Source organism: Falco peregrinus, chromosome 3 (genome assembly GCF_023634155.1).
Source record: "Falco peregrinus isolate bFalPer1 chromosome 3, bFalPer1.pri, whole genome shotgun sequence".
Taxonomy (NCBI): Eukaryota; Metazoa; Chordata; class Aves; order Falconiformes; family Falconidae; genus Falco; species Falco peregrinus.
Window position 1 is genome coordinate 41,199,544 of NC_073723.1, and position 26,655 is coordinate 41,226,198.

Genomic DNA, 26,655 nt, shown 5'->3' on the forward strand with positions numbered 1-26,655 from the left:
TGATCAAACAACAGCAGGAGCAAACTTGCAAACTGTTGGCTTTTTGGCAGCTATGTTCTTCTGGTCCTCTTCAGAGGACCTTCAGAGGAATCTGACTGCAGTAGTTCGAATGGAGAGAAGATAATTTCTTGAAAATGTACTTTGGGAAGCCACAGTAGTCCCTATGACCTTCTCAGCTTTAGTGAATACTCCCCAACCAGTGCAGTATCTCTGCGCTACATTCTGTGACAAACACTTGAATGTCGTCTGATTTTCCTTTAGTTACCATCTTTATTTATGGGTGGATTTTTGTATTTAGATTATCTCCACCCCTAAGATCTGGAAAAAGTCAAAGATACCTCTGCACCTTACAACAGTACTATGTACAACATTTCTGCCTGCCTTGTGTGCAGCATCAGAGGACAGTATTTTAAAAACTAGGTTGTCTCTTCAATCTGAAAACCATTTGTGAAGATGTTTCTAATGCCATTAACTTTTCAGCTAGAAAAGTACAAATTTAATGTAATTTTCAAACTCCTTCCTGCAGCCTGTGCCCTTCTGTTTTTTTATGGGACTGCACTGTTATGTGTAACAACTTGTCTGTGTACCTGCAAAGGAGCACCAAGAGACAACGATGGGGGAGAGAGAGGCTAAATAATCCCGTGGCCTAGATATGCCCAGGCCCATCTCCATAAACCCGGAGGAGTATAGGACACAACGGAAGGCAGGAGCCCAAACTGCAGACTCCCGGGAATGAACACGGTATCTGGGCCCTTACCAGGGCTCAGTCCCTGGTGTCCAGGTGTGAAACCCATCACCATGAGTCTTCCAGAGCATCTCTCAGGATCACCTTTCAGGTGCTGTCAAGGAGTGGAACACGTGATGGCATGCAGGGGAAGAGCATTTTCAGATTGAACAGGACTCATTATAGGACTTAGTAGGGGAGAAATCAAAAGCAGCAAAAGGGAGGGATTAGGTGATATGGAGGAGGGACAAGTGTGGGAAAACAGAGGGGCACAGGTATAAAAAGGTTGCATGAAATTGGCTAGTGGTTATGCTTGTCTGTGCCTGATCAGAGCAGTCTGTCCTGTCGTCTTACTAAATTAGTTTCTAACTCTTTCCTGGGCAAGGGCTCTGTGTCCATGTGTGTCTGATATCTGTGGACTTCCATCCTGCTCAGTCAGAGAAGGGAACAGGATGAAGGTTGATACTGTTGTCAGTGTTTATGTTAAGTTTTCTGGGTGTGTGTCTGATCTGTGTGGCCAGCTGTGTGTGTATCTGTAAATATTTATGTATGGATGTGGCATACACATGTGCTCTGTGTGCATGTGCCTACTGAGGGTGCATCTTTTGCCTCTTTATAAAATGAGCATTAACAATTAACATTGCATAAATGCATTTCTTTACAGTTATTATCTGTTTTTTATAAGGAAATAAATACGGGGAAAAGAAAGATTGACTGTAGGACAAGGTTAGCTTGAATTTTGTTTTGAACAGGCAGAATTCCCTGCTGGAATTCAGATGGCCTGACAGGTTGGTCAAAGTATATAAACTGCAGCAGTGTTGGGTTAAGTATTGGGGTTTGGGTTTTTTTTTACTTCTTGGATAATATGCTGAGATCCAGTGGCATTTCTTACTCCTGTTTGCCTCACTAATCAGTATTTCGCACCGTTACTGCAAATGTAGTATTCTGGAATACCTTCTAGCACTTCAGCAGTTTTAGGGTCCCCTCAAAACATTCTCTGTTGTTTTTTCCACAAATAATACAAAGTGCAGTGGTTTCCTTGCTCTGAAGGCCTTCCTTTAGATCTCTGCATGAATTGATTTCCTGTTGTTTTCATCTTGCCTCAACCAGAATCAAGAATCCTATAATCCAATTAATTAATAGTTAATATTAAAAATATTTATCAGGTAAGTTAGTGAGGTGGAAAAAAGAAGCTGTGCCCTGAAAACTCCAAGGTCCCTTACAGAAGTTTTTGTGGTGTTACTTACTAACCGTCTTTTCTGCCTAAAAGGAACACTTTCAAAGCTGCTGAGCTTTTTCAGGCGTGTTGTACTAGTCTTTTGTTGCATGACAAAGCTGCTGCTTGGCTCACAAACTCTATTTCTTCTGAGTGTTATAGCATAGATTCTTTTTTTTATCTTACTAGCAGTACTGAGCCGTGAGACTGATCGAACGGGTAGACTTTAGAGTGAGGTATATTCAAAACCTCACAACCATGAAAGATACATTTAGTTGTAATAGTGGTTATATAGTATTATATGCAGTTACTTTAGAATAAAGGTGAAAGAGATGGTTTAACACTCTTGATACACATTTAATCAGCCAAAATGCTGCTCTACTGTAATATACCTTATTAAATTAGTCCAGTGGTAATAGTTACACAGTATAGCATGATGGAAAAATCGAAGTAACGGAGCCTCAAAAGGTCTGTTAAAAGAATATTACTAAAGTTATTCATCATATATAGAACTAAAGGATCAGACCAGTGTTCTGGTAGAATACTGTCAAAAATAACAGATCTTGGAAAATCACATCTGTCTAGAAATTACTGACTGTAATTTTCCATTCGGTAAAGGATTTTATTTATGAGTATGCCAAGATTATGCAAGGATAATACTGTATGGACGTTTCACGGATTTATAGGTGTTGTTCCTGAGCCATACATGCAGAAGCAACTGGACACAGTACGTTTCTGAGAGGAGAAAAATACAGTGGATGAGGTTGGTCTGCCATAGAAAATAGGAAAATGGTTACAGCTCTGCAACTATGTTCTGTCTTTCCTTGATCCTCTGGGTATGCAGCTGCTGTGGTTTCAAATGGTTTGGGCTTTGCAGGCAAAAGTGGCAAGGCTGAGGCAATGACTCCCTTGTTTACAGTCACAGGCCACATGAATGCTGGGGAATTGCCATGGTGAGGTTTACAGCCAATGTTTCTGTATAAGAGCTTGTTTGGGACATAAGGAGATCACTGCAGAAGCACATGGCCCCTTTGTGGATTGGTACTTGCTTCCAAGGGGACAGATTCCTTATGGAACTCTGATCTAGTGGGAAAGGAAGAAGTTTCTGATTAATTAGCTGGAGAAAGTGTAAGAGTAAATGGATGGAATTTCGGAGCAGGGTATTATCCAACATAAATGTTCCTTTTTTTGCCACCTAATTCAGATTACTTGATTCAGTATTACACATTTCTCCTGCTTTCTGTGTAAATAAATACATTCTATGAAATAGAATGATAGGGGAATTTAAAAATACATGAAAGGCTAGATTTCTCCTGTTGAGAATGCCATTAGCACTTGTAAGATATTTAGACGATTTCTGAAGCTTAAACTACAGATCTCATTGTGTGCTTTAAATACTAGACATTTTAATGGCTCATTAAGCTAATATATGTATGAAAGAATAAAGGTTGCATTATTCTTAGTTGATCTACTGCAGTTTTAGAGACAAACGTATTATAGTATTCAATAGAACGAACTCAGCAGTCTCCTCCCCTTTGCTGAGATTAATTCACACACAGAAAAGGAATTGATAGGTATTTTATTCTGCTCTAGCCAAAGAGCTACATTGGAGACTCAAATAGAGTTAAAGACCATGTGGCTGAGTATGTATCACCAGCCATGTGCCGTGTCCATTGGCACATTAGCGTGACTCGGTGTCAAACCAATGTTTTACCCCAGTGCATGAGACTTCCTTTAGCAGGAACAATGGTAACTTGGCGTGCTGTATAGCACTGACCATAGTCCATCTTGCTACCAGAAATGTATACTTCCTCACATTTTGACTTTACTAGATGTCTCTTGTTTTAACCGTGCTTTTACAGCCCATATGCCAAACTCCTGATGAAGTTATATGGAATTCTCCTTGGCTAAGATCAAGGCATTTAGATCAATTTAAAAAATCCATGCTGTTTACCTTTTAATTAATTTGAATGATCTTTATGGATTACATTTTATGTAAACAAAGATTTCCTGATAAAGATATGCAGAATGTATCCCTGAGTGACTGGCCAGATACTGATATCTCTGGTATACTGAGTAATGACTGACATTTGGCACCATTTTCTACGGAATTATCCCTAAGATACACAATTTCAGCTCAGATAACTGTATTTCCGTGAAATGGTTGTTAGAGACCTCTCAGAAACTTTGCTTGTTTAGATGTAATAATTTATTTATGTGTTTATTTACTTTGCTTAGTGTGCCAGGCACTAGGAACCAACAGCTTTGAAAATGTTCCCAGTGTGAAAATAAGGTCCTGGAAATACAATTCTCTGGCTCTGCTGACCAGCTAAATGTTGGCTGAACGTTGCATGTGTTTAGCAGACTGGGAGAAAGAGAATGGACTTGCAACAACTTTAAATATTGTGGAAACAAATAAGAGACATACCTACCTGTATTCTCTTCAAAAGTGACAGAGAAGATGCGCTGTAGTTTATACCGGAAACCCAGAAAATCTGAGATTCAGTTGAGTGGGTGAAACTGAATCTGGTGATATTATCAACCCAAGCTTCCTAATGAAAGGGGAATCATTCACTGTTGTTTAAAAGTGGGGTGTTGCTAGACTTCCTTAGATTTCTAACACTGTCTCAAATAGCTATTGTGACAGGCAATACTTCTGAACGTATGCACAATAGCGAAGTAGTTTGCCCTGATCAGACATACCACAATGAATGTCAAATTAATTTGCAAGATTAATAGACTCCTGGAATTGCAATTTTATTCATTCAGAGCTCTGGATACATTGCTGACAGTCCATGTGATTTAATTTTGCAGAAGTCATGATTACAAGTTCCAAGGAGAACAAGACATGCAAAATCACTTTCATTGTTAACTGTGGGGAAATACTGAGGTGAAACCTTTCTCACAGAAAGCAGAGATAGCTGCATATTTATGCAGTGGTGCCTCTTTAAATTTGTTTTTTCTTTTTTCATTTTCGTGGATGAGGGCTTAGACATGAAAAAGAGTAGCTACTTTTTTCTGTTAGTATTTAACACCATAGAATTGATAATTTTTTTAAGCTCTTTATTTCTTTTGATTACTGGGAATCTTATTTTGTCCTCCCCAAGAAATGTAGGTAACTTTTGATTTAGTTTTGAAATATTTTGTAGAAAAGTTAAGAGCTTTACTCCAGTCCTTACAAGGTAAACATACTTGTGGAACTTGCTTGAATTGATCAAACAGGCTTGCTTATACGGTCCTGATGAGAAGGGGTGTCAGGCAAGCAAGAGTGGGTAATAATTAAAGCAAAAGTTCAACTGTTGCTGTCATAAGAAACTTCTTGTTTTGGAGATGTAACATTTCATACCAGAATGAAATTTTTCTAGTCTATGTATGATGTAATTTACTGCCAGGTATATAAGCCTCATAGCAATTACAGTGATGCGCAGGTGTTAACACTTCAATTCTTCTGTATGCATGGGAAATGGTGTCCTGGTATATAACTTAATTAGAGCTGTGAGAACTGTGTGATCTTGCTCAAATGGTCATCAGACTTGCCACTGGAAGATGAGTCACAAATACAAGATGTTTCTATCATGTAGCATCCTGGTGAGGGATTGGAGAACTGAAGACACAGTTCCTTTCTAAAGAATGGTACATGTTTAAACCAACAGCAGTAAAAGATTAAAATTGAAGAAGTGGTAAATACAGGCAGTTCCTTGAGTGGCTGAGGTAATGAACTGTACTTCTTTATGGATCTGGGTTTTGTGGTTGGATGCCTTAGTGTTTAATAAGGTTGAAACATTTCCTGCAGTTGAGGCATTTACAGTGGCTCTTTTCACTGTAGATTATCCAGAGTCTAATTGGAGTAAAGTTCACTTTGAACCCTTTTCCTTAATGAATGCATTAAGTTGTAATAATCTCTTAAGAAGCTTTTTAAACTTTAATAGCATGGATATGGGTACTTTACTGATACTTCAGTCAACAGCTCGTCTCTTGCCATTTAGTAGAAACAAATTGACATGGGAAGAGATCATGAAGAATACCTGTAAATTACCATCTGAAAGCTGTAACATAAGAGCAAAAATAAAAACAGATTTCTTCTGTGAAGTAAAACAATAGTTTCATTAGTAGTTTAGATAACAATGAGTGATAACAGAACTCAACCTGATTTTTTTGTATTAGGAATAGCTAAATGGTAATTTAGTAGAGATTAGCAGTAAACTGTTGCTGTGCTGGTTTCCAATGTGGGAAGGATGGTAATCTGTAGAAAATTTGAGGATGAAGAGTGAGAAATAACAAATAATACTTATTTATTATAATGGAAAAATGTATTAATTTTGGCGCTGTTCATGTTTGGTTCATCTTTCTGCAAGTAAGAAGTATTTCATAGTTATAGTAGTTCAACATGATTAAATGCTTCTTAAAATAGAGATTAAAGCATTTGAACGCACATTGGTGATTAACAAATATTTTTGTCTCTCTGGCCTTGCTCCTTGTGGTTGTGTCTTCATTAGGGAGAAGAAAATATGCATTTAACTTAGTTCACCTGTAGCAGCTAATACCAGATAAAATCCTCATTAAGACAGTCAGTTTTTGTAGTTTTAAACCAAGTTAAGAGCTTTGAGTAAACTCTTGTTCCCTGTGGGCCCTCTGGTGCTGTTGGCTAACAAATCTGCAGATTTTTTTCTCATCATCTGATTAACAGTGTCTATTTTTCACTTTATCAAGCATCAGTAACTTTGGGTGTCTATAAACAATGAAAATTCTCTGACAAATCAGTTACCGTGAGCCAATAATGCAAATGGTTTATATTTTCATGGGGAATATGTAGACTTCTTGTTTGTGCAGTACTTTTCCCTCAAAAGCTGAAGAGTTTTGGACATGTAGAGCTCAATTTTGAATCATTTAGGTACTCAAAACTTCTATTAAAGCAGGTTCTCAATCTTCATTGGCTCATAGTGCCCTGATTAGTAGTAGTATTTTATTAACACATAATGACAAAATAGAAAAAGTCCTGGTGTGGATAAGGCAGGTACAGTTTTCCTAGATAACGAGTCATTATGGTTGGGTTTCAGGTTGATCAGGGCTTCTTGTATAATGTTGGTTATCTATAGATTATGGCTTTGAGAGGACTGATTAGAATTCAGTCTGGTTTTAAAAGCGAGCATTGGAAAATGCCCAAATGCCAGATCTGTGCTGGAGGTCAGGCTGTGCATCCCTCCGGCTGAGGCACCACGCTGCAGGTTTCTAGTTAGAGGACTGAGGTGAGGGCCATGTTCCCTTGGGTAATTCATGAGGACAGAAGAATAGACTCAGTCCCTTCCACCCCCAGCCAAGAGCCTGGTAGGCCCTTGAAGGAAGGACATAATTGAGGATAGCCTTTGATGCCCAGTCTGTGGGCTTTCAGTGACAATGTCAAAAATCCCCATTTTTCATTCTAGTGCAGAACAAAAATGAAAGTCAAAATCTCTGTATTTCTTGCAAGATGCAGTTATGATTTTGATTAGTGTTTTCATCATGAACTGATGAGGAGAAAGTAACTTTACATTTTGCAATTCTGGTATCATTTCAAGGTATGACTGAGGAGAAAATGGTGCTGAAATATTGAAAGGTGCCCGCTTGCTTACATAAAACTGATTTGAAAATTCAGTGTCCATTTATGAAGTTAATTTCAGTTGTGGATTCTGTGGTGCCCATAGATTTAAGCCTGCTGGTATTTCAGTGCTTGGATGAAAATGTGTAAGTACTACAAGTGCTGTTTGAAAGGTAATTTATTTTACTGGGGGAGTTTATTGGCTGACAGTCTAAAAATGAGTCAGCTCCATGAATATCTTAAAAGTTGATATTTCATTTGGAGAAAGCTACAGTTCAGAGAGTTAAGTAAGCAGACTCTTTTCTGAAGACCAGGGCCTGAAACTGGCCTGCTGTAATGACAGATAATTAATGAATTTTTTTGTAGACACTTTCACCATTTGCTTATGCAGGCAATTAAGGCCTGTGGCCTGTGAGGTATTCTGAAACCTTTAAAAAACACCCAACCCACTATATCACACAATATAGTCTATTTTTTCCTCTCCAGTTTCTCTCTTTAAGATAGAAGAATGGGCATGGGTTTCTAGAGACCAAAAAATGGTCTGAACAAATTGTACTCAACTTTTCATTTAGTTTTTTTCTACACTCAGTGAAAATTTGTATTTAGAGTCAGCAGAAACATGATTTAAGCCTATACAGTAAATTAAGGTTTAACATAATGATATCCTGACTATTTAGATTGTTTGCTTTACTAATATTGGTATTAGAAATGCTTGAAGGTTTCCTCTGAATAGAGGGTAGTACTTTTATGCTAACCTACTGGCATCTCAGTACTTTGTCAGTATGATCTCTGTGACCTGCTCTTTTCCTTGTCTACCACAAGTATTTCTTTCTTTAGGACCTAATTCCAACCACATATCACATTTGCAGCTTTGCGTAAAATAGTGTGCCTTCTTTCTAGCTGCATTTGTGTTTAGCTGCAGGTCAGATTGCACAAATAAAATAGTGGAGATTTTCTGTATTTTATTTTCTTGCTAGCATCAAGTCCATTCCTTCCTTAGGCTGCTGTGGAGCTGCGATTTGATGCCAGGGTTCTAGATACTTTTGTGGTTGGATGCCTTAGTGTTTTTGAAATAAGCCCCAGAAGAAAGAGTAGAGGGGGAGGAGAAGATGGGAAAGGATGAAGTAGCTAGAACAGAAAGATCTCATAATCTCATGGCATGATCAAAGAGATTTTTAGCTGTGTCTGAACTACAGTGGTGTATCTTGGTCTGGTGACTGTCAGACTCAGCAATTACTGGAAAATGCTCCCACTCTTTCTCCTGCATGGCTTAGTCTCCTTTCTGTGCAGTCAAAATTTGCAGGGTCAGGGGACTTACACAAGGCCCAGGTCTTGCAGGATGGAACTGTAGGGCAGCTGGAATGTGCACCTAGAACTGCAGTTTTGGAGATACTTTTGGATACCATGGATAGATGTGTGGGCTGCTGATTGCTTGGTTATTGAATAACATATAGACCTCAAAATCCTTCCTTTCAAATGGAGTTATTCAGATCAATGCCAAGAAGAAGAGACTGACAGAAGCAATAAGGATGTGGGTTTTGATTTTAAGGAAAGAGGAGGTTGGGAATGTGTTTTAGGTGGAACAGGAAGATGGAATAAATTTAGATTTATGTACAGTGCTACACATTCAGAGAGGGAACCTCTAGATTAAAAGCTGAAAGGGGAGAGGTTCTGCAATGCAGTGGACTTTCTTGAGATAAGCACAGTGGGTTTGTGATGCTAAAGTGTGCCTCTAAGCTCTCTCATAGTAACCAATCAGCATGCTCACCAAAGGGCCGAGCTTGGTCCTCCATTTTTGTTTCATTGTAATACTGTTCAGATGTAGACATTTAAGAATATTTTCCTGTTTTGAAGATGTGGAAATCGTATTCCCTATTTTCTGAATGTTAAAGATGCTCTATTGTAGTTGCATTTGCAGCAAAACTTCGCCTGTAAAAATAGTTATTTCCATGACTCATCTTGAAGGAGAAAAGTAACTACTACAACTTACATTTTCTCTCTCAGTTTTTTATAAAAAAATTGGTCCACTTTAGGCAAAAAGGTGCTGGGGTCCAAGGTAGGTTGTTGATGACTAGTAAGTTGAACAAGAGATTGATTTATCCACCGCCTCTGAATATTAGGCTGAGGTACCTAGGCTTAACTATGCAAAAAAAGGCTGCTAAATCTTTCCATGCTTCTGCTTTCCATACTGCAGGCAATAATGTTTACTCACCCTTGTAAAGTCATTTGAAGTCTTGTATCTATGACAGTGTGAGTAGTAATTCGCAGTAATGCTGGACAGAGAGTGAAAAAAAAAGAAAAGGCTTAAAGCACTGTTTGTTTTTGTTTTTGTTTTTGTTTTTTTTAAATAATGGTTTCTGACTTTATTTGCATAGCCAAATGATCTATTTCTGTACACATTGTCTGCCAGGGATCCCTGTATAATATTGTCAAGTAATGAAATCTAAAGACACTATGGATTATTGTTTTGGTATATGTGCAATGTTCAATGTAAAGTGGTTTCATGCAGAGAACTGAAATGAGACACAGATGATTCATTTACACATTTATTTACTATCCTGCTTATTCTATCAGACTGAAATGGAGAACAATGCATTTATTTTACAGACATTTGACATAAATTAAACAGATATTTTGATGTTGAACAATTGTACAGACTACAACATGCATATTAATATGTAGATTGGTGCAGAAATATTTAGTTGATCACCAAAATCTAATACGACAAAAATAATAATCACATTTCCTTTTTTAGGAAGTTAAAATGCAGCTGATATGGAGACACTGATACGAATACCACTAAATGTGAGAAGTTATTTGTCTAATGGAATCAGATGGTTAGCAGATAAAATAAAGCTATTGTCAAACATTCTTATCTACAAAAAGAAATTAAATCAAAATGTTTCTAACAAATACAATAATAATGAAAAAAAGCATGATTGATGCAATTACCATTGCAAAATGCCCTATTATTCCCCTGCCCCACCCCCAAATACAAACAACGCATGAAGCAAAAGCAGCATATTCTCCCACAAAATGTCTGGGGCATTTTGTAAAGGCAGATGAATGAGATTAGACGAGACTTATCACATATGCTTTTATCTCCTAGTGACAGTTCTTTTAAAGAAAGATATTAATATAGCAATTTATGATGAATGTTGCTAATCCTGTAAAATTGAACAATAGTGAAGACACTGCTATTGCGCCAAGAGAACTTGAAAAAATACGGTTGTGCTTTTTTTGTTTGCAGCATTCAGAGCATTCACAGAGGAATACAAAGTAAAGTTCATTAAACTCAATAAAACTAATAATAGTCATGCTACCGTATCTATGAAACTAACACAGTAATAACTTATAAACATGAATTAGTACATATTTTTAGTTGATATTTACAGTGATCTTAAAGCAATAGGCTATGTATTCAACTCAGGTTCTTTGTACACTAATCCCTCCATGTTTCAGCTTATCAGCATGGCTCCTTTGACTTTTGAAAGCGTTATATAGGTAAAACTCTGCATAACTCTTTGAAAATTTAGAGGTATAAATCCAGAACTCTGCATCCTAGCAGAAGTACCCATGATTGTCCCCAACAGTGTTTTTTTCTTTTTTTCATTTTGTAATATGTGTTAGAAACTGTTCTTTTGCCAAAAGCTGTAATATATTGCTCCATCCTTCAGTTTCAGGCAGAATTCCCATTGGCGTTCTGCTTAAGGACTTCAAGAACAAGCATAAATGTTTCATTTTCTGAACCTCCACTGAGAGGTGCTATCTGAGCAAAACTTAGAGCAAAAACTTACATATCAGTGTAAGACATATGTCCTTCATCTGGAAATCGTTAGAAAAAGTAACATAAGGAATAGGCTTTTTGTTTCTTGCATTACCTTTTACAAGATATGTCCTAGATATCAGAGCAACTAAGCATACAATCAAAACCCTACTAGTGTGTGCACACACACAAAAAATTTAAATAAATTTCAACTGATGAACCAAATGGAAAGATATCTAGACATGGTAAATCAGCACAAAATACTCAAGCTGGTCTTCTGATCCTCCATCACTGTTTAGCCATTTGCACAGCCATTTCCTTTTATTTATACCAGTTTAAACTAAGAGTTACTGTTAAGTGAAATAGGGCTGCTTGCAGTCAGTTTAATCATTTCACTGATTTAATGATTTTGAAGTGAGAGTTGATCTAGTGCTGTCTGTACTGTCTTAATCAACTGTAACACCAACTTTAAGGTAAATTGACTATAGAAATATGCAGTATTTAAGAGTGTGGTCCAAACTGCAAACAACAACTATCCAAGGGTTATCAAGAATTTATTGTTTAGATGCTTCCATGTGGGTTAAGTTGGAGAACACACTGGGGACAATTTAATCTGTGGCTATATATTGCTTTTTTTGTACAATACTACTGAGCACAGTGGCAAAATTTGCATGAGTAAGGGATTTAGCCAATACTACATGGACTGGAGGTAAAACCCATGGTGGAGATAGTGTACATCTGCATTAGCAAGTACTACAACATCATAGAAGCTGATTTGTTGAGGAAAATGGTTTGTGCTGACCATTTACACTATGTGTATCAGGGGTACTATTTAGGATTAGCTGTACTCTGGTACTGAGGCCATAGTGAGTCGTACTGGTTGCAGCACAGGAGGTGCCCTCATGGAACAAGTTTTCTGGCTCAGCTTCATCTAAAAGTAATCCAGTTTGCATGGTCCAGGATTTCTCCATGATGTGAACCAAAGCATGAGAAGCAGGGACAGCTGAGAGATTCACGTCAGGAGAGCTCTCCTAATTTCCACTAAGGTGCCAGCATAGATATAGCCATAGACTTCCAGATTTAGAAGTATATGTTACTCCTGCTGATGTTAGATATGTATTTAAATACTCATTTGAGGTAAAAAATCACCCTAATGAAATTAGTTACCCAGACTGCTTTTAGATTCAGGGTTTACATTAACCACAGGACTACAATGTCTAATGTAACAACATGTCACCATACTGTTTGGTTCATAGACATAATTAGGATAATCTTATCTTTTTGAATTAAGTGTTAGCTAATAGCATGTTGTTTGGCTACTTTTGATTAAAAAGAGCAATAATATTTGTGTGCTACTTCCTTGTTCTACAATCGGATCCATCTGGATCTGTGTTAGGTGTCCGAAAATTAAACAGTAATCCATAGTAGTATAGGACTATAAGGTATCACTGCTCTTTTGGAAGAAATCTCCACTGTACTGAAGGGTAATACTTCTTAAACATCGTAACACAACATTTTCAAAAAATATTATTTAAACCTGCAACAGAACAAATACAAAGACAAGTATGTTACTCTGCCTGGAGATGTCACGTGGTGTATTATTACTGAACAAGAAACCATCACACAATGCAAACAATTTTGTCTCTGCCTGCCAGTGACCTAACCTTTCTTCATTAAGGAAACGGATAGAGTAGCTGCAAAGGATTTGGCTCCCAGAACACCTGATCTATTTTAGAATATAAAAGCATTTCAGCTGGAGTTTAAACTGAGTACCACTAAATAATAAAAATGTATTGGACAAGAGACAAATATTTGCACTTATTCTGATAGCTCTCTTAACATTTAGCAGTCAACTGCTTTTACAAAAGCATTTTGCAAAAGCACTGAACAAATGCACTGAAACATCTTGCAGGTTGAGATGGACCCTGGAGGAGCTGAGCTTTTTAAAACTAGAAAACACATGAAGCTGTGAGATGGTACAGCTGCAACAATAACAGAGAAATGACACTCAGTTCTTGCTCCTTGATTCAAATGCAATAGAATCCATCTGGACATTTGCACTGGGCTACCAAAATGCTTTCCTGATAAACAAGACACACCTATCATTCTGTTTGGTGGCTTGCCTTCTGATTGCTCCTGAGAAGAAAAGGAAGTTGGTATTTGGAAGGCAACGAGAAGGGATCCAAAGATCAACAAAGATAAGAACACACAGTGTCTTATTTTTCAGGGAAGTCTTCTGAAAAACGATTACAGATCAGGTGTTCATGTAGCAGGTGAGTAGGTAATAATATCACTGGAAACTTCAGTAGAGACCCGTTGGTTCTAGGATAAAAATTAAGATGGCGTAGGACTGGAATTAAATCTTCTGCTACTGGCATTTTTACTTCATTAAGTGTGAACAAGGACTATTTTATATATGTTTTATTATACCTCTTGTTTATATAGTGTATTAAAACATGCCTTGTTTACTTACAGTTTTCTGTCTTTCTTCCCCCTTTGCTGTATTTGCATTTCTTGCTTGATCTGTGCTGGTTACTTTGAAAAAAAACACATTTCTTGCATTTTTTTGCTTTTAAAATATGTTTTGCATGATCAAAATGTTAAACTTTGTTTTCTATCCAAATGATTAAAAAATTATATGAATGGAAAAAATCCCCAGTCAGGTAGGCCCTGGACATTTTTACCAGGCTGACTGTATTTGCAATAGGGCTTGAAGAAGACAACTGGCTTTTGTACTGGACTGAGGTTGAGAGATGAGGTTGAAGGAATTAATTAAATAATTCAGGGTAAACATTTTTTCAAACAGATCTAAGGAAACAGAAGTTTAGTCTACATATAGAAGAAAAAGACCTATGTTTAAAATAACTAGTTGTTCTTCAAGTTGCCAGGTGTTACCTGTTAGAAAAAGACTGAAGAAGCCAATGGTCATTTTGATTTATGTACATTATAGGCAAAAATACAATTTTCTGTATGCACATTTGTTTACATAATATTGTGCTAAAAAGCTCTTCAAGTCAGTTGCTCTAGTGTTAGATCAGATATCACCTCTCTAACATCATTTATGTTTGAATTTTGAGACCAATTTTGAAGTGAGGACACAGTGCATTAGATTGGTGCATTAGCACAGAGGCTCCTATGTTCTATACATTAAAAGGCCTTTTGTGTTTTTATTTAAAAAAGTGTATTTTATATAAATTCTGTAGTGCAATAACTTCCTATACCATGTTACATTCTTTACGTTATATGCTTTCGCTGTAAACAGCTTTCCTGTGTGAACTTCCTTTGCAGTTTGTGCGATATATTATTCCCCCCACCCTAGATTTGGATTAACCTGATTATTTACTCAAAAATTGTTCGATCATTCTGTGAACATCTTTTAAATGTGTACATTTGGTATCATCATTGAAAAGGAATTAAAACTTTGACTCAGGATCCTGCAGTTAGTATAAAATATAAAAAATAGATTGATTGCAAGCTATCTCCCTGAACAATCTTGTTTTCCAGCGATACAAAGAGTCAGACCCCTTTCAGGGGCACAGAGGAGTCACTTCATCCTAACACTCCTTAAATTGTCTTGAAATTCCACAACAGTTGGAGACTGACTCCAGAACTTAAAAACAACCATCCCGTTACTGTGGTGAATGGGTAGTAAGTCTGAAATGGCTTTAAAGCTTAAGAAAAACAGAAAAATATACTCAGGTAATTTTGCATAATTTGCTACATAGCAATTCAGGATGAATGAAGTGATCCTGGACTGCACTTCTTACACCTGCTCTACTGGAATGAAAGCTAGGTCCAGTCATGCAACTGCTGAAGGAAATGTTTTAATCAGGAATTACACATGAGCTAGGCATTCAGGAGTGTATCCCGTGTATGCAGTCAAGACTGGGAAAACCAAATATCTCAACCTGTGCTTCTGGAAATAATATTCAGCATAGTCAAAATTATATAATGATATTATACCAAAAGCACTTCTAAAGCTTGATCCTTTTGCTTTCAAGATTTCAAAAAAATACATCTGTTAGTAAAGAGAATTGCATTTCTTTTGCTTGTACAATTTAAAAATAAATGTGCTCCTCTGAAAAAATTTAAAATACTGCACTCAGTAAGGGCCTGGTCTCCTCATCTGATTTATACAGTTAAAGCTCCTGTTGATTTTCATCAAGAGAGGGAGAGACTCTTGCCATCCTCATTTATATTTCCGTCAGTCCCTTTTTCCGTCAGAGTCGCATTGGTTTCAGGGGAAATTCATCTGCACAAGGATTTGAGGCCTTGATTTTACCACTATTGAATTTTTAGTGATTTTAATTGGGTGGAATCAGATTCGTATAACGTTCAGCTCAGGAGAGCTTAAGGAATCAAATCTTTGCTCCTGCAGTATGTTCCCTCCCTTTCCACCAAGTGGCACAGATCTGAGGGGGCTTTTCCAAAGCATAAGGTTCACCTGGGAGAAAAAGCACACAGAAGGAACATGACACAGACCTCATTCTTGCCAGAACCACATCATTATCTAGAACGGGAATTTTCTGTGGATCCGGAGCATGGGATCAGGTCCCATTTGGACTTAATTTGGTCTTCATTAGTTCACTAGGATGTAAAGGCAGATCGAACAGGCCCATGTGATTTCATAAAACTGCACATAGAAAATACAGACCAACATTTTAGGCATATAAAAATTGACTGGCATTAAGTTTTAGTCACTGAAAATATCTAGGAACTAAAAAATAAATATAGAAGATTAATGACTATAAAATACTCTAAGAGCTAAGTTTTGGAACAGTGAGACATACCATGATTGAAAAATGTTAAGCAGAATGCCATATAAATAGGTAAAACTGAATGCAGCAACAAGTTGCAATGAACTGCAACTAAGGACAAAAAAAATATCCATATTTATTTTGAGAATTAATGACCAGACATTGTTTGGAAAGAATAATGTTATATTCCAGTTTTTCAAATGACTGATGAGACACCTCAACATTACCTTGTTATAGAAATCAGAAAACTTATGGAAATATAGAAAAACTTTTTAAATACAAAAACAAAAACAAAGGATTGTTCTGTGCTTGTATTTGGCCCAGCCACCAGAACCCATATTTTTGAGCTTTTCAAACTTGCCTCTTTTCTATGAGCCAGGCTCAAGTGAGGTCTGTGGCATCAGCCTAGCCATTTCAAGCAGAGGGCAATGCTGCAGAAAAAATGCTTGCTTTTTTACATGAAATGCATTAGATGCCTGATTTTTAATTGACATTTAAATGACAGAAAATGACACATAAGTAAAAATTAACCTGGGTCCACTATTGAAAGTACAAGCTTGCTGATACACACCACGCTTTGGTTGGTCTAAAGTGCTTTTAAGGCTTCCATTCTTGCTGTCTCAGTGTCTTCGCAATGCTTGCTGTTGCAACACTGACCTGGAAGAAGCATTTGCTCCCTGCTGTGTATGGGGCAGTGAGAAGTCCCATCTCCATCAACAAGCCCATGGAGCAGCAGGGAACGGATGCTACGATTTCTAAATGCCTCCTCAGATTTTTAAGCGCTGGACCCTCTTGCTATTAGCTTTGAGGCTGGACTGTTGCTCTTACAAAACTGTTGTAAGGGAGTACCCCAATTTCAGCAGAAATCACAGCACGGAAAAAAATATCTGCATTCTGTTTTCCTAAAAGAAAAAAGAACATTTTGTAGGACATGCCTGTGTAGCTGCATGCATACCTTTGCTTATGATTTGGATTATTGGACTGAATAAACTTTTCATGATTTAGGGAATTAATCTATAGGGGTTTTTTATGTTACGGAATAGGAAGCTATTGTTGCTGGATAAAAAAATGATAGCTTTTTTCAGACAGTGTTTAGACTGATACTTTGTAATGAAGGCTTTAGTTCAGCATCTTTCTTCTACAAAGCTGGAGCATATCAGAGAAACCAAAGATGCTTTGGCAGTTGTCGATGGAATGATTGACATTTCCCTTTATTTAGTTATAGGGAAAAGCCTATACTCCGTTTTGGAACAGCTGTGGGAGGATGAGTTGGGGCAAAGTCGGTGAGTCAGGTGATACCTTCTGTCAGTCCAAATGATTGAACTGAAAGATACAGACAAGCTTCGGGGCATGGAGGACCTGGGCCAAATCACATGTACTTGAAGCCTGCTTTTTCCAGCTATATGATTTGTGATAATAAAAGGTAGTGCTTCCCCCTACAAAGCTTGTCTCTCGTGTCCTTACACCATAACTGCTTCAACAACATTGCCGTTATTGAAGTATGGGCACCCATGTGAAGAAAATTGGAAAGAGAGCTCAAAGATCATGTAGAAGCAAATATTGTTAAAGCAAAGGAAACAAAGAATGTGGGTAATATTCTTTTAATACCAAGTTAAAATAAATATTCTAAGCAATTGAGAAGTTTAGGATGTGTCTATATAGCCATTTGGCACTATTTATTGCCACAGAAATAACTCTGGGTTTTTATTTTAAAATGGAACATTTTTTTTCTTTGTTGTGAAATGTTGGCAGTTTTCTATAAAAATATCAAATGCTTCAAGATCTGGTCATTAAATCTTTGCTTTTCCTCACAGGATCATGAATTAAACTGACAAATGCAATAACTAAAGTTATGCAGATAAAAAATCATGATTTACAGCACAGATAAACTAAAATACTATAGTCCTTAATTAATATACTCATGAGCTTTTTAACAGAAAGCAAGATATGTGAGATGCTTTAAGTAGAAGTTGCAATTTTGCAACATAAGTCTGTACAAAACCTCCAGGCAGCACGCTGTGAAGGAAGTACCTGTGTCCCAGGAAATGCTTTTTCCATAAATCCTTGTTAACAGTAGCTTTCCCCCAACCCCAAACTATTTACAAATATATGCGTTTTGCAAGCTCAAAGCACCTTGTTTCACATCTTTATGAATGCATGCATTGACATTTCACCCTTTCATGTGCAAATTCTAAAATTCATTGTAACCAAGAAAAAAAAAAAGTTAAAAGAGTTCAAAATCTGTCTACAATTGTAAGTGAAAGGATCAAAAATGTCAGATGTTGCAGAACACTGGCTCCTAACAGAGCTCTCTTTATTTTATTTACTGCTCTTGAGTCATTTTTTTCCCATTTTTTCAGTTTGTTACAAAAAGCAGTCTTTTTTTTAAATTAAACAGTATTTAAACTAAACAACTCTTCATGCCATGCAAAAATAACATTTTATGCACTTTTTTGAGGCTTTTCATGTTTTAGTTCATAGGCATTACTAACTGTGTTTTAAGAAAAGGTATTTTTATTGCTTTTGAAACTAGTCACATGCTAGTTTCACGTGTGGGACAGTAACCAGTTTCTCCAGGACTTGAATGAATTTCTGGGGCAAATAAATGGTTTTCCATTTTGTGACCTTCTTGGTTACTGTCTTGCTTTACCTCACCCACAGCATGGTAAATGTCTTGAGTACAGTTGTGGCTCATGCTTTTGGGTGAAGAGCTGACCTGTGGCTCTTCTGTTAAATGGTTGCCATCACTGCGTTTATCCCCACAGCAATTTGTCTTGATATCCTGCTGCTTTTCATGTTTTATACCATGTAACTCCATAAACTCTTCTTCTTCTCCAGTGTCTATTTCAGTGAAGCTCCTCCTCTCTCTTGAAGGGAAAGTGAAAATCTTTTGTTTGGGAAAGAGAGGGGACGACTTTTTAGCAGGTCCCTGACAAAGCGCTGATGCGTCAGCACCAAGTAAGGGTCGTTCGCTTTGGGGTGAATTTTCTTCTAGGAGAATGGTGCTGATGTGCTGAGGGGTGCCCTGTGTGAAGTCTGCTCCTGCTGTTACTGGCAGTGGCCTTGCAGTGCTCGGTGGAGTTTGTGGAGCACCGCCTCTATTGTCTTTAAAATTAACTTTAAGGGATCTAGATTTTAATGGGTTGCTACCTTTCAGGGAACTTTTGGGGCTTTCCATGGAAGCATCAAAATGCAAATGACCATGCAAAACAGTTTGGGACCCACTGCCATCACTAGTAACAGCTCTGTTGATTGGATTATAGTCAAAGGTGACATCGGTTGGAGAAAATATTTGGTCTTTCGTGAATGGTATAAACTGAGAACTCCTTACTCTTTGGTTGTCTTCCAGGTTAACAGCATCAGCTTGAAATCTCATTTGCAAATGAGAGCCAGGAAACAGAGAAAGGGGAGACCTCTCCGTTTCCGTGAAGTCAGTCGCACAACTGGCAAAACTGTCGATACTGGATGTGCTTCTTATGTCCGTTATGATGTCCATAGGTCCAGCTGGCAATGAGTCTCTCTGACCTACAACTTCTTCCATTTCTATTTCTTCTTCGTACACAGGTGGCTTTGCTGACTGGTCTTGATAACCAGCATTAAGATTAGGCTGAGACTGAGTTTTAGTAATTTCATTATACAACATCTCCAGTTTTTGGGCACTGAGGTGCTGTGGGCTGGAGGATGCTGCAGCATTGTTTAATTGCTCATGGGAGTCTTGTTGACTAACTTCTTGGTATTTGTTCTCATAAGATTTGTTTGAACTTGTTTCAGATATTGTCCTTCTGGCCCATTTCCACCGGCTTGGGGATAGGTGGTTGTCATCAGGTGTCTCCTTTGGATTGACTGTTTCTCCAGGCTTACCTGAATCTACTGCTACATCTATCATTTCCATGCTGCGAGCAAAGGCATCTTTCAGGTTCATGGAGACAATACTGCCATTTCTTTTAGCTCTCTCAAGTGCTTCTCTCCTCTTAATTGCCTTCTCCTGTCTTTTCTGCTCTTTATAAAACTCTGAGAAATTGTTCACAATAATTGGTATGGGCAGGGCTATGACCAGCACTCCAGCAATACAGCAAAGTCCTCCAACTATTTTACCTAGTAAAGTCTTAGGATAAATGTCACCGTATCCTACAGTAGTCATAGTGATTGTTGCCCACCAGAATGATGCAGGGATACTGGTAAATTTTGTAGCATCTTCATCTTTTTCAGCGAAGAATACGAGACTTGAAAATATCATTATTCCCATAGCTAAAAATAGTATCAACAAGCCCAATTCATTGTAACTCCGCCTGAGTGTAAAACCTAAAGACTGAAGGCCTGTTGAATGTCTGGCGAGTTTAAGAATCCTTAGGATCCTCATAATACGAAATATCTGAACCACACGTCTGACATTTTGAAACTGCAGGACGCTTTTATTGGACTCTGTGAGGAAAATGGTGACATAGTATGGCAAGATAGCCAGTAAGTCAATGACATTTAACGGGCCTTTGAAGAACTTCCACTTATTTGGTGAGGACAGAAAACGCAAAAGGTACTCCATGGTAAACCAAGCAATACACACAGCTTCAACGTGTGCTAGCTGAGGGTTGTCATTTGGCTGCCCAAATTCATCTATTTCTTGAAGCTCTGGTAGTGTGTTAAGAGACAAAGCAATAGTGGACAGTACGATGAACAGAATGGACACTATGGCCAAAATCTGTAAAACAAAATAAACAGTGTTTTGGTTAGACTGATACAGGTGTATTTATCAGGGCTTAATTACATCCTTTCAAATGTGCATGTGTCAAGACTCAGAATGGTGGAAGCTGCTTTGGCTGCTGCATTCATTATTTTGTTCTAATGTTTTGATTTTTGCACAGAGAGAAAACATTAGAATCATCTTAGACACAGTCAAAACCTGATAGTTTTACTGCCTGCAGTAAGCCAATTCATTTCAGAAAGCAAGCCATGACTGGTCTTATGATTTTTAATTACAATGGGAGACGATACTTATTATTGCAAGTTACCAAGTGAAGGATATAAAGTTCCTGCTAATGTGCAGAACGTTATTGATTTTCTGCATTAAGTGTAATTATGTAAAACTTCACAGAGTGTGGAGAAGTGTCTGGGAATTACCGTGTGTAAAGCTGTCAATTTAGTACTACATAGTGCACACCTTCCTAGCCATGTGTAAATTTACAAGCCAAAAGTCAAAGTTTAGAAAAATAAACAAGAAACATTGTTCAGGAGAGCAGTCTTGCTGAATTGTCACGTCTAGACAAATTTCAGGTGCTACAATAATTGAAGATACTGGCCCTGAATTAGATTGAGAGCAAAATGCAGTAGTATGAAGGTGAACCCAGTTTCTCATCATGATTAAAATGTGTAAGTAGGTGAACGCTTCCTAGAAATATTATTTCAATTTCTGTCTCAAGAGGTAAGTTTTCTGAAATATTTTGTCATTCATTTTTATAAAGTTAAGGCACCTCCATACCTCACAGCCTTCCATTTTGCCTGGAATAGTTGGTCATTCTCATTTATAGAACCAATATTAGGAGAAAAGAAATGAACCTATCAGAGAACCTAATGCTTTTACTACAAAGTTTAGTTATTTATACTCAAAAGAATATAGGCAGTTTCGAGATAGTGTGTGAAATGTTACAGTGATGCAAAAATATTGTAAAACTTTACTTGGAAAAAATACATTGTTTTGGTTAGAAGTCTTAAGAAAACCCAGGTTTCTATTAGAAATTCTAAAATTGTTTTCTGTTTTGAATCTCAATTTAAGCTAATTCATAAACGCATTTTCTCTCATTTCTCAGAAATGATACTGTTAAATCCATTTGGTGATGTTTGGTGTACTTCCAAGGACACACTAAGCCTGACAAAATGGCTGTAATACCCAAGAAGAGTGAGATGCAACTAAGCAGAATGCAGATGTGATGAGTAGATTGGGAGAGATTGGTCACGATGGTGATGATGGCTCCAGGGATGGAAAGGCCACCACACTAACTTTGAGAAAAACAGCAGTAAGCCTGTTCCAGCACAAATTCAGCTCTCTAAACACAAACTGAAATTGCTCATTGTGTGAGGGTTCATATTTGACATCATGTTGTACGTATGTGCTATCTTTGGCCTTTTTCAGCTAATAATAGTACAGAACAGGTAGCACCTTTCATATTTTGAAGTATTCCAAACATGTTTGTATCACTCTCCACCAGTGCTGATTCTGCATTTTTTGTTGTTTGTTTGTTGTTGTTGTTTAGCCATATTTATTGGAGGAATAAGATCCATTCATTTCTCCTGCCAAGTGAGTTGTGGACCACCTACCTTCATCTTTCACACAGCCCACTCAGAAAACATATGCTCATTAATTTGTCCTATTTAGGAGGGCTATACACCCCTTTAAAAATTCTGCTACCCACAACAGCAAAAGAAACCAATCTTAGTAAAGAATGAAGGCAATAACACTGCATGCCTAGGCAGGACTGATCAATGACATTTGTGATGTCCTGTAGCTAGGACAGAGGCAGACAAAAGGCAACACCACTGGAGAGCAATAACTACCTTTCAAACTGTGAAAGTTGCTTGTATCACATTTCACTGTGAAAAAGTTTGAAGCTCAAATAAGGTATACTAGGTTCCCCACTTCACTGAAATCACTGTGTAATAACTAATGCATGCTTGAGTTCTCTAAAATACTCAATAACATCATTATACTTTCAGGATTCAAAGAACAAATAAACATGGCACAGGTCTGAATGGTGAGCTTGCAGTTCCTGTCAAACTGACAGCTTCCACACTGGGGCTGGCATCAAAATGTAAATAACAGCATAGGAAAAAGCTGTATAATACAAGGACCCAATTACTTGACATGCATTGTTCTTAAAAAAGAAAATAATGAGAACGTACCTGCCCAATTGTCATCAAACTGTTTTTAATTAGGAAACACTGGTGTTTCAGTCTGTCATAGGGAATTTATTTTATGCCTGAATGTTCACCAGCATAGAAAAGATCCCGGAAAAGATGTGAGTCAATGTATAACACCCTTTCTTACACTGCATAACAGTGCTAAATCTCCATGCATTTTATAGGCCTGGAATACAAACCTTTCCTGTTTAGAATTGCCATCCAGGGTGTTTTACTGACAACAGCCATCTGTCTGTTCCAGCCATTCATTCATATGCTGATAACTTGCAAGCCCGAACTCTGTCAGCCATTTTAATAAAATACACAGAATAGCAAGTCTGGAATTTGTAGTGTTTTATAGATGTCATCTATAAGCATGAGTCTGTTCTTGGTGGAAAAATTTTACAGCAAAGCAAAGTTTCTTCTAATGTAAGAATCTCTGTGTTTTGTTTGTCTGGGACTTTGTAGTGTAATTAAAGTCGTGCATCATTCCACAAACAGTATGTTTTAATTATTGCAATTGATTAGATTTTACAACTCATTAGGCAAAGAATGGCAGGGGATCACTAGGAAGAACAAAAGAAACTATGAGAAAAAGAAGAAAAAAAAGATACTCCCTATTCTGAGTCTACATAAAGAACACTTCGCAGATAGTAGTATGCTGACAAATCCTCATAGACCAGATGTAGCTTAAATTAACAGAAGCACAGAGTTTATAAGAAAGGCCTGTAACATGCTAGGATAGCTATGTGATAAAGAAGGGTAAAAAACCCACTGCTGACTTGAATCTTAGCAAAAGTCCTTGTGTTCTGGGCATGTTTCTGGAACTGTACTCTGGACTGAATTGCCTGGAAAATTTTGCATACTCCAGATCATCGATCTATGACCACAGTTTGGCTATATAATTCTTGACATACTATTTTAAATCTGTATTTCAGGATATTAACAATACTCCTTTTAAATGACAGATTCCGGGTGCTTATGTTATTTAGCTGTGGTTCTACAAAAACACATAAAAATCCAACTCTTACTAAACATTAAAAATATTTCCTTATAGATTGCAAAATGTTTCTAAAAGAATGGACATATTTAAATTGCTTTCTCATGGGCTCAGTATGAGACTTTTGAATCTGTTGCTGATGCAGTGAATAGTAAAATATCCCTTGAGTCAATGATGCAGTCTTAACTGGCTGCTCCAGACACTGTTGTTTCTGATTTTTGAAGGGGCAAGGACTGGTAGCAATCTCCTGAAAAAGTAGTGGTTTCCCAGTATTAAATTGCCACTAAAAACTGGCTTTTTTTTTTTCCTGTGCACGCAGCTCGTCACTCATTATTGCCAGCACTGTGAGGACTTCTACATAGATTGAGCATACAACTGAGGCAGAAAATAGAGGTGTAATGGAATAGTCTCCAAATTGCTCCTTGCAGTTCTGCAACAACTGCCATTGTGAAAAGGCTTCTGACATAACTGACATGCTGGTGTTACTGTTATATAATGCAGAGAAAAAGTATACATTAGGTTCTTACTGAAGTATAGCTGATAGGGAAGGTTCAGGTGAGCCATATCTTACAGCCAGTGAAGTATATTTGATTTATATAGGTTTCAATCTGTAATTGCATTAGCAATGATATCTCCTTAGTTTTTGTTCCAGGGTAGGATCTAAGGTAGGATCTAGCCCATTTAAATAACAAACAGCAATATAGTCTCATTAATTTTCAAATCTCTAACCTCCACAGGCATTGGAATTTATAAGACTGTTATATATTCTTACATTTCTGCTCTGCTATTGAGTTTGCAACTGAATGGTACAGAGTTTTGCTCAGTAGGAGCACTGTCTTGTACATCTTCCTAAATCTGTGTCCTGTTCTTGACACCTGGGACTATCCAAATGGGATGCTCATTGGAGCAGCAAAGACAACACTACAAACTGAGCTGCCTTCCAACTATAAGCATGATCATATGAGGAATTTCAAGAGTAGTCAGGACATCAGTGTAGATACTTAGGGGAAGCGGTCATTCTACTTTCCTTCAGCAATGCAAAGGAGAAGCACATCTTTATGTTTCTACAAACTGGGTAAGTACAAGGATATTTTGCCAGCTAATAATAGCCCTTACCAGTGCAGCACCACGGCACTGCTTTCAGCAGCTACCACTGCTGTTCTGTGCTAGACACTGCACAACAAGGTCGTGAGACAGCATCTGTGTCCCTGGTTGCTTCATTGTCTTCCTTAATTGTGTCCCTGGGACTTCCCAGTTACAAGCATGACCTCATGCTTCTGGCCTACGATTCTACATTGTGCTGCTCTGCAGAGAGGTCTGTATTCAGGTCACACCTGCCTGCTGGCAATTCTGCACTCAAAATGTGTACTGGTGTGTCACAGCTCACACCATGAACAGTGTGGCAGAATCAGAAGTCTGTTGCTTTGAATCTGAGGTTTCAGCAGGCCACACTGAAAAAGTTCAACAAAGCCGAGACACTTTGCTACTGATAACAGTAGCAAACAACCCTTACTGGCTAATGCTCTTTATTAACACAAGGTCCTTCACCAGGAGACATGAAAAAGGAGACAAATAGGGACAAACTCTGCTTGGATTTGGTCCAAACTGGAGCGCAATGGAGTTATGGCAAACCTTAAGCATGCCAATTCTAGCCATCTAGAATGCTAGAATCTTAATAGTTCCAACACTGAAAATTAAGTAATAGATGTATTGTATATGTTTGCAATAGTCCTTGTCTTAGTGTCATGGAAAAAAATCATTGCTAGTTACTAAAATTAGATCTCGATGCCAATTTAAAATTATCCTAAAGCTATTACTAAGAAATAAGACACCAGCCTCCAGTCCGGTCAGATACTCTGACCTCAGCTTCTGCTTTGTCATTATTTGAGCTGAGTCAGTACTTGGCAAGAGTGAAGACAGAATTTCATGATATAGTAAGAAAGAAGTTTATATCATTCTGTCATAAAGTCTTAAAACAGACATCCTTTGTAGTTGTCTTACAGGGCCTGCAAACCATCATTACAAGTGGAAAACTGCCACTGCTTATGCACATCTACCCTTTCTGAGTACACCTTTCATCTCTTTTTAACCCTCTAGAATAACCTGATTGCAGACTTATGGCACAGGTCTAACAGCTCCACACAGAATACAGTGCTTAATTTTTGAAAAAATAAGATGGAAAAGAGGGAAATAATTTAACAGAATAACATAAATTTAGTTCAGCTTACAGCTCTGTCACAGTTGCCCTTTCAGGAACACATCTGATAATGGCTCTGACAGCATGTGTAATCACAGAACAGTTTCTCACTGCTACTCTTGATCTCCTTCCTTGATGATGTTATTTAGAATTCTGACCTTTCTTTTCCACTCTTTCCTAGATCATTATTATTAATATTTTTTAAGGACTCAATTTGAATGTTCTTCATTGATCTTTCAGCGATATTCATTAAGCCTGACACTAACCTCCATATATGAAGGTTAAGCTGTTGGTGTTGTATTTATCTTGGCTAAGTGATGCACACTCTTTTCTTTCTGTTACTTTGCACTGGGATGACTGTCACCTTAAAAGCTTAGCCTAGAAATGCTCTTTTAGGAGGTTTTAACTATAGATTTCATGACTAGCTTCATAAACACTCCCTATCATACCTTTAGATATGAGAAGTGGCTACTAGTTCATCAGTAGATGAGCAGCCGCTGCTATGTCTTTAGTTCAGCTTCACAGACCCAAG

At 37.6% G+C, this 26,655-nt stretch overlaps 1 protein-coding gene across 1 annotated transcript in view; it reads right to left on the reverse strand.

Moving 5' to 3' along the window:
* Window positions 1–10,064: 10,064 nt before the first annotated feature.
* The window catches only part of KCNB2 (potassium voltage-gated channel subfamily B member 2), a 204,682-nt gene continuing 188,091 nt past the window's right edge, over window positions 10,065–26,655 (reverse strand). Inside the window, exon 3 of the mRNA XM_055800811.1 lies at window positions 10,065–20,734. Within this exon, the coding sequence (XP_055656786.1) occupies window positions 18,572–20,734 (2,163 nt within the window). The 3' untranslated portion in view covers window positions 10,065–18,571. The remainder of the gene's footprint in view (window positions 20,735–26,655) is intronic.